Source organism: Sinocyclocheilus grahami, unplaced genomic scaffold (assembly GCF_001515645.1).
Source record: "Sinocyclocheilus grahami isolate Dianchi unplaced genomic scaffold, SAMN03320097.WGS_v1.1 scaffold383.1, whole genome shotgun sequence".
NCBI classification, from domain to species: Eukaryota; Metazoa; Chordata; class Actinopteri; order Cypriniformes; family Cyprinidae; genus Sinocyclocheilus; species Sinocyclocheilus grahami.
In genome coordinates, this window is record NW_015505562.1 from 594,972 (window position 1) to 611,818 (window position 16,847).

The 16,847-nt window shown below is 37.7% G+C and overlaps 1 protein-coding gene across 1 annotated transcript in view; it reads right to left on the bottom strand.

Annotated features, from left to right (window-relative positions):
* LOC107549901 (unconventional myosin-Ib-like) overlaps positions 1–16,847 on the bottom strand; it is a 62,904-nt gene that overhangs the window by 31,258 nt on the left and 14,799 nt on the right. The window contains exons 3-5 of the mRNA XM_016231086.1: positions 7,223–7,317; positions 5,398–5,502; positions 826–872 (exon numbers count right to left, since the gene is read on the bottom strand). Coding sequence (XP_016086572.1) covers positions 826–872; positions 5,398–5,502; positions 7,223–7,317 — 247 coding nt within the window. The remainder of the gene's footprint in view (positions 1–825; positions 873–5,397; positions 5,503–7,222; positions 7,318–16,847) is intronic.

Consider the following 16,847-nt stretch of genomic DNA (forward strand, 5'->3'; position numbering starts at 1 on the left):
GGTGCTTGGGATGCAAAACATTATTACGAAATTCCAAATCTCAAGGTGTTAACATGCCATCAATTTAGAAATTAGAGATGGTTCCGTTCCAAACCCTGTCGAGCTGGCTTGCTGTCTTCAAAGGCTGCATCCTAACCAAGGTGCTGACTATTGTAAAATGTCTCCCTGTTATGTAAACTGAACAGCACCTCTGTTGAACCTCTGAAAGCACACGCTGGACAATGCTGTGTGGTCTCTAACCTCTGTAAGTACACACTCTATAGCTCAGTATATCTTTACTTTGTGTGGTCAGGCTGTGACGGACAGCTGGAAAAGGGCCAGACTGTCAAAGAGCAGCGGCATTAAACACATTTGCATAAACGGAGATATTAACTGTGCTAATCTCTGTGCTGAATGGCATTGTGGGAGCCTGTCCTCATGGACAACAGGGGGAAAAAAAAGAACCGACTCAAAGGCATCTGGAGGTGGTTGCCAGAGAGGTTACACAGAGTTCTGTTTGAATCTGGCTATACGCACGAAGAGCAATCACTCTAGTGTTAGAGTGTCAGAATAGGGCCAGATGTGCTCAAGGCCGGTCCATAAGCAACAGAACACAAAGCAAACCAGGAATGTTGCAGTATAATTTTTGCAAAATCAAACTCCCAAGAAAAGCATTGCATCACTTTAGGGGTGGGCTGACAGAAAGTAATAGAATCATTTGCCTGTGTTCACATTACGGATCAAAAGTCCATGTTGATCTAATCTAAAGCAAACACACTCTAGAGGGAGGAGCAGCATCAAAACACTCGTAAAATATTCTGTCTGGAAAAAGAAAGAAATACTCACAAATCGAGACGAGTTGTCATTCCTCACGGTTTTGGCGTTCCCAAAAGCTGCAGTGGAATAACATGTTGTAAGTTAGTCAAGCCAGATTCATTCAGCACTACATTTCTACTTTGACTGATGTCATCTTGTGGAAAAATTATCCTGAATCCTCTCAGGTACCTTTCATCATATTCATGGAGCATAAGATACTTAGACGGCCTAAAGTTACAAATAAAAACAATTCCGCATGTCCTTCAATAATGCGTCCATTTTAAACATTAATGAGTATCTTAGTTAACTCTAATGGACACTGTATAGAATTGACATTTATAGATTTGGCAGATAAAATGATCCTAAGCAGTTTAATTTGCGCTCAAGGTTTACATTTTATCAACTGAACCCATGACCTTGGCATTGCCAGTGCCATGCTTTACTTTTTGAGCTACAAGCTGACAACACAATAAATTAATATTCCAATGTGCTTTCAGAACATTTGTTTGTTTTCAAAAAAGGCTATGTTCCAAAAATATTACTCTAGTACATGATATGTAATACTGCGTTCTGTAATACTGTGTTCTGCATGCATGAAATATCCAGATGACCTAATACATTCGCAGTATACAAACCAGCACAATGCACAGAATAATGTATCCCATAATGCAACCTTCCACTTTAGGAAGCAGTTGGTTATTAGCACTAGCATATTGTATGTAGTTAATTATTACTCAGTACTTAAATGTATAATTACACTGTAACAGGGACACCTTAAAATAAGGTGTGTTACCAATCTTTTCTTGTGCTTTAAAGTATACTTATTTGATGCGTTGACTAACATATAATTTAATGTGTAATTACAAATATATTTAAATACATGACATACAAGTTTTAATAGAAATGGCATTACAGTCATAGCAGTACACTATTTTAGATCCCTTTATACATATACATATATATATATATATATATATATATATATATATATACACACACACACACACACACACACACACACACACATACACAGGTGCATCTCAAAATTAGAATATCGTGAAAAAGTTCATTTGTTTTGTAACTTATTTCAAAAATGGAAACGTCATATATTCTAGATTCATTACCTGTAAAGTAAAACATTTCAAAAGTTTTTGTGTTTTAAATTTGATGATTAGAGCTTACAGTTCATGAAAGTCAAAAATCCAGTATCTCAAAATATTAGAATATTTCCTCAGATCAATCAAAAAAAGGATTTGCAAAACAGAAAAGTTCTAGTTCTTTATGTTCATTTCTGCACTCAATACTTGGCCGGGCTCCTTTAGCACAAACTCCAGAATCAGTGAGGTGTGGCATGAAGCGATCAGCCTGTGGCACTACTGAGGCACTATTGAGCCTTCAGCTCGGATCCACTGTTTCTTATCTTTCTCTTGAAAATATCCCATAGATTCCATATGGGGTTCAGGTCAGGCATGTTGGCTGGCCAATCAAGCACAGTAATATCATGGTCTGCAAACCACTTGTTGAAATGGTTTTAGCACTGTGGGCAGCTGATAAAGTCCTGCTGGAAAAATAAATCAGCATCTCCATAAAGCTTGTCAGCAGATGGAAGCATGAAATGCTCCAAAATCTCCTGGTAGACGGCTGCATTGACTTTGGACTTGATAAAACACAATGGACCAATACCAGCAGACGTCACAGCACCCCAAATCATCACCGACTTCAGAAACTTCACACTGGACTTTAAGCAGCTTGGATTCTGTACCTCTCCGGTCTTCCTCCAGACTCTAGACCTTGATTTCCAAATGAAATGCAAAATGTACTTTTATCTGAAAAGAGGACTTTGGACCACTGAGCAACAGTCCAGTTATTTTTCCTCTTAGCCGTGGTAAGATGCTTCTGACGTTGTTTCTGTTTCAGAAGTGGCTTGGTAGCCCTTTTCCTGAAGACGTCTGAGCGTGGCGACTCTTGATGCACTGACTCCAGCTTCAGTCCACTTTTTGTGAAGCTCTCCCAAGTGTTTGAATCGGCTTTGCTTGACAGTATTCTCAAGCTTGCGGTCATCCCTGTTGCTTGTGCACCTTTTCCTACCCAATTTCTTCCTTCCAGTCAACTTTGCATTTAATATGCTTTGATACAGCACTCTGTGAACAGCCACCCCTTTCAGTAATGCCCTTCTGTGACTTACCCTCTTTGTGGAGGGTGTCAATGATCATCTTCTGGACCATTGCCAAGTCAGCAGTCTTCCCCATTATTGTGGTTTCAAAGAACAAGAGATACCCGGAATTTATTCTGTAGGGATGGTCATATAATACAACTGAAATGTAAATATTCTAATATTTTGAGATACTGGATTTTTGACTTTTATGAGCTGTAAGCTCTAATCATGAAAATAAAAATTTAAAAATATATATATATTTTTTAAATGTTTTACTTTACATGTAATGAATCTAGAATACCTGTTGCTTGTGCACCTTTTCCTACCCAATTTCTTCCTTCCAGTCAACTTTGCATTTAATATGCTTTGATACAGCACTCTGTGAACAGCCACCCCTTTCAGTAATGCCCTTCTGTGACTTACCCTCTTTGTGGAGGGTGTCAATGATCATCTTCTGGACCATTGCCAAGTCAGCAGTCTTCCCCATTATTGTGGTTTCAAAGAACAAGAGATACCCGGAATTTATTCTGTAGGGATGGTCATATAATACAACTGAAATGTAAATATTCTAATATTTTGAGATACTGGATTTTTGACTTTTATGAGCTGTAAGCTCTAATCATCAAAATAATTTTTTTTTTTTTTTAAGTTTTACTTTACATGTAATGAATCTAGAATATACTGTATGAAAGTTTCACTTTTTGAAATGTTACAAAAAATGAACTTTTTCCATGATATTCTAATTTTTTTTAGATGCACCTGTATATATACTATCCTTGGTATAGAAACTCTATACCATAGTCTATAGTAGGGCTGCACGATTAATCGCATGCGATATTTAACGCGCATCTTATACCCGGAATTTATTCTGTAGGGATGGTCATATAATACAACTGAAATGTAAATATTCTAATATTTTGAGATACTGGATTTTTGACTTTTATGAGCTGTAAGCTCTAATCATGAAAATAAAAATTTAAAAATATATATATATTTTTTAAATGTTTTACTTTACATGTAATGAATCTAGAATATATGAAAGTTTCACTTTTTGAAATGTTACAAAAAATGAACTTTTTCCACGATATTCTAATTTTTTTTAGATGCACCTGTATATATACTAGCCTTGGTATAGAAACTCTATACCATAGTCTATAGTAGGGCTGCACGATTAATCGCATGCGATATTTAACGCGCATCTTGTCAGAAAGCCGGTTCTGTAATCAGCGGTAAATCTCCATCACCTGCGGGCTTTCACATTGAGCAGCATTAACTACACAGAGCCGTTGTTCACTGAGGAGCTGCGCTAAAAATCGCGCGAATATGAACGTGGTTTGGCGCAGCTCGTCAGTGAACAACGGCTCTGTGTAGTTAATGCTGCTGTGTAGTTAATCGTGCAGCCCTAGTCTATAGTCTTTTTAGGATTTGTTAATTGTCATGATATTTTTTCAGGGAATTGCCATGATTTTCTACAGGGAATTAAAAAATTTCCCTGAAGTTTTCAATGATCATGCATGGGAAATCTGCATACAAAAAAGTCATATTTAGTTTGACAGCCATTTTTTTCTCCAGCGAAAGAGAGAAAAACAAGATTCTACTGAAATTTCCATTAACCATACTTAAAAATAAAGGTTTTATAATGGGGTTTTCACAGTGATGCCATAGAAGTACCAATTTTGGTTCTCCAAAGAAACTTTCAGTGAAGAGTGCTTAAAATAACCTTTTTTTTTTTCTTAGAGTGAGGATTAAAATATTTTTATTTAAAGTCTAAAAAACCTTTTTCCATTATAAAGAACATTTTGCTCAATGAAAAATTTGTTAAAGGTTCTTCATGGAACCAAAAACGACAATAAAGAAACTTTATTATTCATTATTACAACATTAAATATAACAAATTTTCACATTTTCCTTCTGAACACAATCTCCCTATATATAAACTGCATATATACAGAGAGTCTATGGTAGAGAAACATGCACCAGGAAATGTGCAGGACCCCCAGTGTGGGGCTCATTACTTCCAGCAGCTAAACGCTCACAGATGTGGGACTTCACTATGCTCTGAGTCCTGCTGCCAAGAAGCACTGGGCATTCCTACTCCATCTCAATCTCATTGCTTATGGGCATTTCCTGTTCATGGCCCCACATAAAAACACAGCTGTCTGATTGCCAACAGGGACCAAGATGCTTTTGGCCCATTAAGTTGAAAGTGGGGCAAGATTATGGGAACACTCATATGATGTAGGTCTCGAATCATCTGCTCCCAAACTTGCCTTCAAGAAGGTGAAATGATCTGCCACCCAATTTTCTATTAATTGACCTCCTGATACATTCAAGCACATCGGATGTCACATCAGTTTTAAGGCCAGACAAGTAACCTGATGTCTTAAAGGTGTGAAATGACATAGACAAGGTAATTGGTACAAAAACAGAAGATGTGAAAGACTCACCCTCAAGCACGGGATTGGACTGAAGCAGCTGCTCCTTCACTTTGTTCACCTCCTGGCCCTTCCCACACACTGCCGCCACATATGACATCACAAACTTACTAGCCTCTGAAAAACAGACCACATAATAATGAGGTCAGGGGTCATCTTCTAGACGAGACCTCACCCCAAAAATCCCCTTTACATCAACTCTACCCATCCTCCAGGGAGCAAACGCCTTTCCCACCTCACATGAGAACCCAAACTCCCTCATTCTTTCAATGCAAACTATGAGATCAGCTGTTTAAAGAGCTGATACTATGAATTATGAAGAGATGACAGGACAACTCAAATATAGGGGAAGGCCTGTGCATCAATGTCCAGTATGGCAAATATAACTTGTAGTGGGAAAAAAAAAAATAATAATAAAAAGATTTAAAAAATGTCTTCTTTTAGTTCATTTAGTAAATAAAAAAATATATATAATAATAATAAGTGGAATAGTGTAAAAGCCTGCCCTAATTATGTTAAACTAGTGATTATCATTATTATTTTTATTACTGTTCAAACTCTGTTTTAGTTTTTACATGGAATGATTTTAATCTACTTGGCATGAACGGCTGTGTAAGATTTATCTTGTTCGACGCTTAATGACTTTCCCATGTCTGGACCTGAGAGCAGGGACTTGTGCACAGAAGTGCAAATATGAAATGTTTTCTGAAGGGAAGGATGCCCACTTATGTTTGAGAGATTTATGGCTATTTTGGGATTCTGCTCAATTCACAGGACTTAAAGTATGAAACATTTTGATCAAACCTAATACATGAAGGGATGGCAGAGCGATAATCAAGCAGATAGAAAATAATGCTATAACTCCTCATTTTATATAGCTTTTAGCATAGGACCTGAACACTGAATAAGAGAGACCAATTTCATTTATTTCTAAGCAAGGGTAGATTTTCATTAGTGCAGAAGAGCATTTTGAAATTAACACAGTGACCCGAGTATGTGGATTACCACAATCCCCATTTATCTCATTGCCTTGACTGTTGGATGTCCTGGATTTGAATGGTTGGCACAGTAAGATGCCCATTTTAAACCAAGAGGAGTCCAGTTTTGTACTGCTAAATGGCTGTGGTTAAACTTCAGCATTTTTAAAGTAATTAAACAGCTTCTTCCAAAAGAACATAATAGAGCTGAGCTGACATGAACAAACTCGAGCAAATTTCAAGTCAGAAAATCACAATATTATACTTGCTTGTTAGATGAACACTTGCAATTCAAAAACTAAAATAAAAAATTGTGTTTATATTTCCTCACTTTAAAATCTGTAGGTCATTCATTGTTTGATCATCTCTACTTGGTCTAAAGCAAATGTTTCTTCTGTAAAGACTGATAGGCAGGCACAACTTAAATACTCCGATTCTAAACAATTAGCAATTTTCTATTAAAACACAAAGGAAAGGGTCTCAAAAGGGAGAATATGAAATAGTATCCATATGTAAACACTGGATGGGAGCCGAATGAAAACACTGAATACAGTAATGATTGGCTCATAAATGATCAGAAACACAGCACCTGTTCCCCATTTGTAGATTTTGATCCGAGTCCCAACAGCAGATGAACAGTTTGACACATGAAGAATCTAAATGCATTTTTGAAAACGCTCCAACACAGATGGACAGCACACTTCAAAGAGGTATGTTAGTCTGCAAAACTAATTTAATCTAAATCATTGCTTTAGATTGCAGATTAATCCAATTTAAACATATCAAAGTTGAAGCATCACTAATGTTAGTTAGTCACTGATTAGCTTGACTCGTGTTTAAGTATTTTTAAGAGGTCTTACCAGTTTTTCCTGCCCCGCTCTCTCCAGTGATGAGAATGCACTGGTCTTTATCTTGATCTCGCAGGGACCGGTAGGCCTCATCTGCCAGAGCATAACTGAGAACAGAGAGAAAATATTCAGGTTTTAAAGGTTTAACAAAGCAAAACTTTTATTTGCAATTAGGCACCAGTCTTCACTGATCTACTGAATCTGTATAAGCAATTTACTTCAACCATCTAGACCTTATTAAAAAACTGATGCTAAATTGAGAGCACTTTGTTATATGCTCTGATAAGATGACAGGCAATGCATGGTTTAGAGTTGGGAATCGTCAATGATGGTCACGCCAGTGTATCAGTAAATTCTGGGCAAAACTAGGAGACATTTATATTAAAAAACAAAAAACAAACACGTTTTCCCCACTGGTATTGCTTTAGGACCCAGATTTTTTTACTTGGACACAAGGTGTTGACCCAGCACAGTCCCAAACTTGCTATTCAAACATAAGTAAATAATGTTCTTACAATGAAACTTTGAGGTGTATTAATATTGATATCACTATCAATTCACATACACATTAGAAAAGATTTTTAAAAAGGTTAGGTTTAACTATACATGAGTATATAGTTAGTTGCATTTTATTAATAGCCTGTACCATTGTTTTCCCCTACAGTGCAGAACTTTCATAACAAACCTAGGTTCCATTTTTTTCAGTCACAACCCACCAGCACATAGTCAGTTGAATCATTCTGCTTTGCAGCAAATTCATTTTTATTGATGGAGGCGTCAGTTGTCGACAGAAGAAATTCCTCAGTGTTAACAGTCTATACTGGGGACCATAACATTTATGTTTTGATTCTTGATAGAAAACAAACAGGATATTGCTTCTGAATGAAAAGAGTCAGTAATTAGATTCATTCTCCACAAATTCCAGGACAGTAAACAAAAGAAAAGTGGGTCATATGACTCTATATCACATTGGGCACTGTAACAATGATGTAATTGTATTTGAGAAAAAAAAAAAAAAAAGAGCAGCAGTCTCAGTTCATGTTTGTAGGGCAGATTGTAGGCTGTGTCAGTAAATGTTGCTGTACTGACTGACACTCTTCCAGGGTGAGTGATCAGCTCTAAATAAATTGGACTACACACTGCCTAAAAACAGTGCTAATTTCAACCCATTTTATTCCGCCTCCCAGTTTCCTCACAGTCTGTACTTTTCTACAATTACTAAGGAATTTTCCAAAACCACCACTAATAATAGGTCTGATTGTGAGGGAAATGTTGCATGTAGTTCCCTCCTCTAAGAAGTATAAAAGTCTGGATTAATCAGATTCACGGCGAGCTAGTGGTATACATGTGTATGGCAAAACAAAAGCTCAAGAACAATGATAAGCAGATCCAAGGTTGAATGGAATTGCTGTAATACTTTATTGATATGCATGTTCTTAATGACCATGACAAAAGCCATCTCTGATGTGGCATGCATACATTTGGATACTTAAGCTCTAAAATGGGTCAAAGGCATGCCAGGACTTTTTCAACTTACAGAAATGGGTAAATAGCACAAATGAAAGACCATATTCCGACACTATGGCTCCAAAATCTTGCAAGCTGCCTACGTAGAAAGCATTTTAAGGCATTGTAGGCTGTTCTAAAAGTGTGTAGATGATTATGTTGCATTCTAAAATGCTGCCTTTTGGTTAAATCCTAAAGGTGTGTTCACATTGGCAAAACTGGCAAGGAAAGTCCATTGTCCATTATCAATAGTATAGCGATGTATGAAGCATCGCTTACTTTAACGCCACTTCCAAACTAAGCAGCTTTACATTGGTCAATGCAATTCAACAAACTTGAATCGGATCTGATAAACTATATCCATTTTGGCAAACCTTTCTACTTGCAAAATTCCAGATCATGATGCTCCTTATTGAGATGACTGCATTTCACCTGCAGAAATTTGGTGTACACGCGTAAAAGTGACCACACCTTAAAGCGGAATGACATGTGTCCTTTGCAGAAGGTAATCCCAGAATGCACTACAACAAACTCAATGAAAAACATCCATTTAATATGGTGGAAAATCAATTCAATAAAAGTACAGGTTAAAAATAGTTCTATCAATTATTGTACACAAGTTTTTTATGCTTGGAGAACTGCATTGTTAGCTAATTGCAAAATGCTAATGCTAAACTCGTGTGAGTTTCCTCTGAGGTTTGTATAAATAGGGATATTTGTATGGCACACAAAGCTGCCTATGTAGAGTGTTTCAAATCAGTAACATATAAAGTAAAAGGGTTTTTACTCAACTGCAACAACCAGCTGTATCAGACAAACTCCTATTGGTAGCTGCCACGTCACTTCTAATTTGCAAAAACTGTACAGGACTCTTAATAGCTGCTTTCACTCCAAATAAATACTATACTCTCATTTATGTAATGAATAACTTCAGTCAACTGTCTTGCTACAAATTGCTGTCAAAGCAGCTCACTAGGTCGGGAACAGAGCCTTTATTTTATTTTAATATTATGAAGATAATACACTAACCCATAAGTATTACTATTAACAGTCCAAACTAAATCCTGAACGAACAGACTGACGCGGCACAAATTGTACGGAGAACGAAACCCCAAAAATATAGAGTCCATCTGATAGAGGTTTGGTCTTTGGGCGGAGGCCTGGGAGAGACTTGTGAGGAAAAGAGAAGAGTAGGAGAGCCAGAGAGGGTATGCGGCATTACATCAACACAGAAACGTGCATGGCCTAGATAGCAGATGTTTGAGCTTTGTGAGGTGGAAAAACCACTCAAAATGACCCGAACAAAAGAGAGGCATAATACAATTATCCAAACCCTGACAGAGGGCCATGAAAGGGGTCCCATTGAAGGAAATTTGCCAAAGTGGCAAATCTAGACCATCGTGAAGCTTCAGGCAGTCCCCGCATGCATGAAGGGTCCACATGAAAATGAATAGCTTAAATCTGAATATGAATAGACCCTTAAGCCTCCGCAAGCAGAGCAACAAAAAAAAGACAAGAACTCTCCCAATGACAAAAGGGAGGAGACGCGTGTGTGGTATTTGTCCCGATCCAACTTTGAGCTAAAACTGAGCTTTGGTTTGCACTAAAAGGCCAGGGAATCATTAGATGTTCATCTTCATGCCCCGCCTGGAGCCACACCATGTGCAGAGAGAGAGGAAATTACGAGTAAAGTGAGAACATCTGCTCTGTGCAATCGTCACAAGGTTAGGACAGAGGGGTCAGTTTGTTAAGTCTACTCTACAAGAGGGAGTCACTTCTACAGTATGCAAACTTCACTCTGACTGATATAAGACTTGGTGAGATGTAGTAACAAAGGACCAATGGGAACATTCAAAGTAAGGAGTCCATGAGCTGTTGGCCTGAAGAGCCACATCGGACCAGGAGCTTCTTGATGAATGGAGGGATGTCCTTTAGCACATGGTCTACAGGAGATTGAACCGTAATTTCAGCTTGCTTTAAGGCCGTGGTAAGGCCCAAAGCCACAACATAAGGCACATGGCAGAAAATAGTATGTTGCTACCACCGATACTCCTGCTTAAAAGGGAAAACTAATCACAAGGACAGGAACCCCCAAAATATAACCGGCATCAACGATGTTAATGTACAGAGCTGGAGGCAGGACAAACTACACAGGAGCCAAATAATGAATCATGCCTCAGCAGGCTGGACAGCTCGCTACACTAGGATAGGATATCCGCAAGTGTTTCTGAATGAGCCACAGTGGAAGTAATGTTTTCCTGCTTGTGGTGGAGTGATCATGGACTCCGCTGGAACAAACAATGGACCACGGAAGCTCCAGAGAAGGAAGGCTGAAAAATGCAAGTGCATTGAACCAGGTGGCCACAAACACCTCAGCTGCTTCTTGCACAATGCTCTTGTTTTATAGACTTTGGTGTGTCTGGTTTTACATGTACGTGGAGAAACTATTGCACAGCCTGCAGGAGTAAACAGCCACCGGATGTGATGCTTTTTCATATGGAAGCTGTGAAATAAGGATGTGATTCTTAAAAGTTCAGTTTAAGCATTTTTGCCAGTAAACCTTTTCCAACCAAACCTGAATTTAAAACAGTCAGAAAATATTAGGAGGATGATCAGAGGACATTCACTGTCCATTAAAAACTTTACTTTTACTATAAAATTAACTTTATAAAACCGACACCTCAGACTCTTCTGAAACATCGAATTTTTTCAGGAGACTTTCATGGGTTATAAAAAACCTTTTATCTTTCTTTTGCTGAATGTTTTAACACAAGAGTACTTGCACGTGTTGTTTCTTACAATTGTTTAAACAATAGAGAGGGAGAGGCCTATAGTTGGGATCCCCCTTCCATTGGCCCCTTCACACCCACAGATGGAATGGAATTAAAAGAAGTGACAGACTTTTTTCCGTATTGTGATGTACGTGATATTTTGATTAAATGTTACGGTCATATGTACAAATGAATTATTCAAAGATCTATAACATGCATTTATAAAATAGGCTGGATGGATTTGTATTTTATACCAACTCTATGAAATTTAGCTTAGCAACATGCTAATAGCAAAAGGTATTGAAATCAAATGCATGTTTAGTTGCCTGTGCAGTTCAAGTATAATGGATTTTTTCCCCCCACCAATGCTTTCAAAATCAAGTAAATAAGTATAATTTATATTTAGTCTGCAGACTTCTGTGAATTTTCTTTAGAGCTCACAATGCGTTCTGCAATTGTGTTCTCCTTAAACACGCACATGATTCTGCCTTGGATTTTGGCCAATGCAAGTTATTTTAGATATATTTTGGAATAGCCTATTATGATACCTTATTATGCTGTCTAGGCAGTTATAAGAAAGCTTTTGGTGATGCACAGGAAAACGGATGGACTAAAATGTATTCCATTCAAAACAGTGTTTTAGAGGTCTAGCACAAACCTTCATGTGTTCTGGTGTCCTGATGCCCCACAGAGAGCACATCCTCTCTCATTCATTCACCCTCACTCCTCAGGGAGAGCTTATGGCTTTCCAATATTCAAAGTTACCCACAACCACAGACTGGTGGTACAAAGAAAGAACAGATGAACATGCCACATTAAAACACATCACTTGACATGTCTCAATAGGGGGACGTGACCTAAGTGTGACCCTCAATGGATGACGAGCTGTCAGGGAGGCAAGCAGTCTCCACAAGACGACAAACCATGCCATTGTGGCACAATTTAGCTGTGGTCAAGGGGAGGCCGTTCAACACGAGCCAAAGCTTGTTTATCCAACCCTGTAGCAGGAAATGAGGGAGAGGGATTGTGAACATGCTGGGAGAGGGGTCACCTTCACATTCTGAGAGCCAAAATAAATACAATTATGGGGTGCAATATGGTGATTATATAATGGTCATAACTTAACACAGTATATAGCATGGCTGACTACCTTAATGGTTGCTTGCTTCTACAAACTTCATAGAACGTCTCATAGGAATAAATGAGACATTTCTGTAAACAGTATGATTTAATGAAATTCTCAAAGTTGACATTATTCTTATGAAGAAAGCCAAGGTTTATTTGAAGAAACTGTTACATTATTACGCAAACAAAATGTGAATAAAGCAAATGCTTTTCACAGTGACATGACAGACAGCAACAGTTGGTAAGTTAAAATTGAACAGTAATGTTTTAGAGAAAGTTTAATAAACTAATTACAACAGCTAGCAATTAAACACATGGCTAGATAGATTCTTTCAAATGCTTCCATGAGTGAAAAATCAAGGTCAAGTGTTTAAGTAAGTTGTGAAGTCACTGCTGAAACCCTGAGAAACCAAGGAAAGTCAAAGCAGGAATGTAAACATTGAGAAAACCAAACACTGGCTGAGGCCAAGTTCATGACATACCATACTTTTCGACATGTGACCATTACAGATCATAAATCCACACAGGTCCACGCTACATTAAGCAGTTAAGCAATCATATTCAGCTTTCATGGATATGTTGTAGTGAACAGACACAATTACTGTATGACTGTCTGGAATACTTCAGTCTGATTAGTCAATCACAGAATTCTGCTGTAATTTTTTTTTTTTTTTACATCGAAAGAGTGGATATTTGTTGCTAAGGAAACTGCACACAGTTAAATTCCTATGTGTTTTGTTTAAATACTGGACAGGGTTCCCAAAGGAACTAAGCTTTAAATTAATTAAACATTTATGCATTTCCAAATTATATTTAGAGTTAAAGGTTTTCCACATTCAAAATTAACAATGGCAAATACAATATAATGTCGACTGATGTTTAACTATATTAACTGACAAACAAAGGATGTGTAAACATTTTTATGTGCATTCAGAGCCATAGCTATTGATGATGGAGAAGAGGCGATTTAGTTATTACACAACCTGAGCCAGAACAAACAGTGTGGACAAATTAAAGCCCTCATGCAATCCCATAGAAGGGACTTTCCAGTTGGGAAGTGAGCATTTCCCCCCACTATATCCAAATGGCCCCATAATGCTTCAGACTTTTTTTTTTCTTTGGACATACACAGCTTTGAATAATAGGCAGTAAATACTGTAGGGACAGAGGCAGTTTGCTTTGTATTTCACTGGCAAAGGATGAGGGTGGGTGGCCACAATTACATGAGAAGAGAAGCTTCGCTCTCTACCAAAGAGCATGTCTACCAACGCAAAGTCCAGAGTTCATCTCTCTCTGAGCTAAAAGCCACTGCTGATAACAAATAACCAGGATGACACTCACTTAAATGTCCATGTGAATGTTAAAAGCTGTTTGCCAACACTTGTTATACAATATTACCTGTAAGCATGTGTGGGATGAGCAACATGATGAACTTGAGTCACTTGCCGCTTACAAAACTGTGCTGAATTGATTGTGAAGAAAAGTATTTGAAATAAATACAAAACGAGACTTTTATATCCTTTACAAATGCTGCTTATCAGACTGTAAAATGTGACCTCAGTGAGGTCTTGTGTAAAGGCAAAGGCAGATTGTAAGACAACTTATGCACAGTCTTAGGACTTTGTCTGTGATTGATTGGGCGATCAATAATGTTGTCATGTTCTGACATTCTCACTGACACAACAAACTGAAATGGTACAGCACAAACCCAAGCAATTTTAAATTTCACAGCGTAAGGACAAAGTAATGGGTTTTTTCTGTAAACCCTGGATCGTAAAGGGATTCTGGGAAAGCAAACAACTGTAGTGGCTCTGTAAACCGCAAAGGTAGCTCAACATTTCCTTATTGCCTACATCTGTACTGCAGCAGCTGAAGAGATAAAATGTGGTACTGTAGGTTTTCCACATGTGTTGTCATGCAGCCGTTCTGATGAAATGAAATATTATCCATTTTATATCAAATGCAATTTTTTTTAAAAACATCTCATCGTGATTTTTTTTTCAATGCCGTTGAACCTAATGCACTTTGAACCTTGAGGGTAAAACATATGCAACTAATGTCTGTTATATGGTCTAAAAACCAGATACCACATCCCTCTTACCAGCAATTAATATTTTCTGACACACCATGTTTTCTCCATATGGTCTGCCAATGGAAAATAACTTTAGATTTTGTCTTGTCAGACTACAGGGGGTTGGATCAAGCTTAGCTTTAATTTTTTATTTATTAAATATTTTTCTCCCTTAGGTCTTATTTTTATACTCCCTTATTTTTATAAAAAAAAAAAAATTGTTTTTGAGTGCCATCTTTCAGTTTACTCTTATGTTTTAAGTGCTCCAATAATTACATCTTTGCAAAGCTGCATTTTAAAAATTAAAAAAAAACTATCTAAAATGTTATGTGTGGCTCAAACTGTTAAGATCAGACTGAAATAATCAGAGATCTTGTTGAAAATAAACTTCAGTTGCTCTTATCTAACATTGGGATACTTCAGAAGAATCTGCAGAGTAGTAGGTGCTACACAAAGCCAAAAATAGCACAAGGCTGTTTCAGGAAGTTTGTGCCAGTCTGGAGTTTAGGCATAGGCGTGATTAGAGAAGCAGACATCTGGCCCACACCCTGGATGAAACCTGCCTCCTGCTTCCCAAATGTGTGTGAGATGTGGCAGTGAGAGACCAAGTCCAATAAAGAAAAGTCTCCCACACACACACACAGCACTCAACAAATGTACTCTTCTTCAAAGGGATGTTGTGATGATGATCTGCTATTGGTAAAGATGATATATCAGTCCTGTAATCTGTACATCTCTTTCTCTGCCTATAAAGATAGCCATGCAAAGAGACACACCCTACTCTACAGTAGTAAAGGCTAATGTTATAGTACACAGATGATCAACACAACATAAAAATACACAAATTACATTTACACCCGGCCTGGCCTACAAGTAGGAGTTAAAGTGCTTGGATAATATCAGCTTGAATGCCTGTTTTCAACCTCAATGAAGGCCAAACCGCCTTAACCAAAAGGTGTCACACATGGTACAACCCAAACATGATTCATTCTCAAGAAAACAAGAAATGTCCTCTAAAATGGACTTCAAAACATTAGAAGGTTGGACAGTTCACCCAAAAGAAGAACACTGCTTCACCATTTATTCATCCCCAAGTTGTTCCAACCCTGTACTTCAGGCACAATATTTTAAGCAAAATGTTTAAGTGATATTTTTGGGAGCACTATTCATTTACAGGGTCATGCATTTAGCATTTTATGTTTGATTTGGGACTTTTACTCATTGAAATTGAAAATTGGTTAATGCAAATCTGAAATAATGTCAAACTGGGACCTATGAGCTGTGACATCCTCCAAGTCATAATCTACTAAAACTCACGATGACCAGGTGGTTCCTTAAATAAATATTTACAGAAATCTAAAGACAAAAGCTTCTGTGATGAGACTGATGGCTGAGTGCCCTGCATGGATGAATAGAGTAAACCTGTCCGGATCTAAAAATCCCCAGGTGTTTGGAGCTTAAACTATGCGGACCCGGATACGGGTCCAAAATCGCGTTAATGTTTATGCTTAATTTACACAGCCTTCCTTATATGGTATCAGCCCATATATGGGTTCATTTGAAAGCTTGGAGTGTCTGCTTTACAAATACAATTCCTTTTATATTCATAAAGCAGTAAAATTAAGCTTAGAAATGTATTCGTCCCACACACAAATTTCGGCCTAACCATTGCGAATAATTTTTACGAAGAATGTGTATTTTATATATTTTTCACAAAAAAGTCAAGTCATATATCCCAAGAAAGCTCTCATTCTCAGGAATTTGACGATTTAGATTGTGACAATCACAGATCGAATGATCTTCGATAGAATCGCGATATAAAATGAGCGAATTTACATTTATACTCGTAGCATTGCTTCAGTCAGCCGCAAACAGCCACAAATATCTATATACTCTATATTATCTTTTAGATTAGGAGCTCTTCTTTCAAACAAGACCATTTTCACGTTTCCCGCGTGCTTCCATCGGTGAGATATATAGCGTTTTGTCCAGATTGCGCAATAGACGCTCGTCTGGGGGAAACGCGCTTTCCATATCCAAAGCGCGCACAGCCAGCTCGTCTGATGTTATAGAGATCTGTGGTCGCTTGTGGACTGCAATTGGTCAGATTACATGTCTCTCAACTCAGCAGCCATTTCAGAGCCGTGAAATTTGACACCTCTGC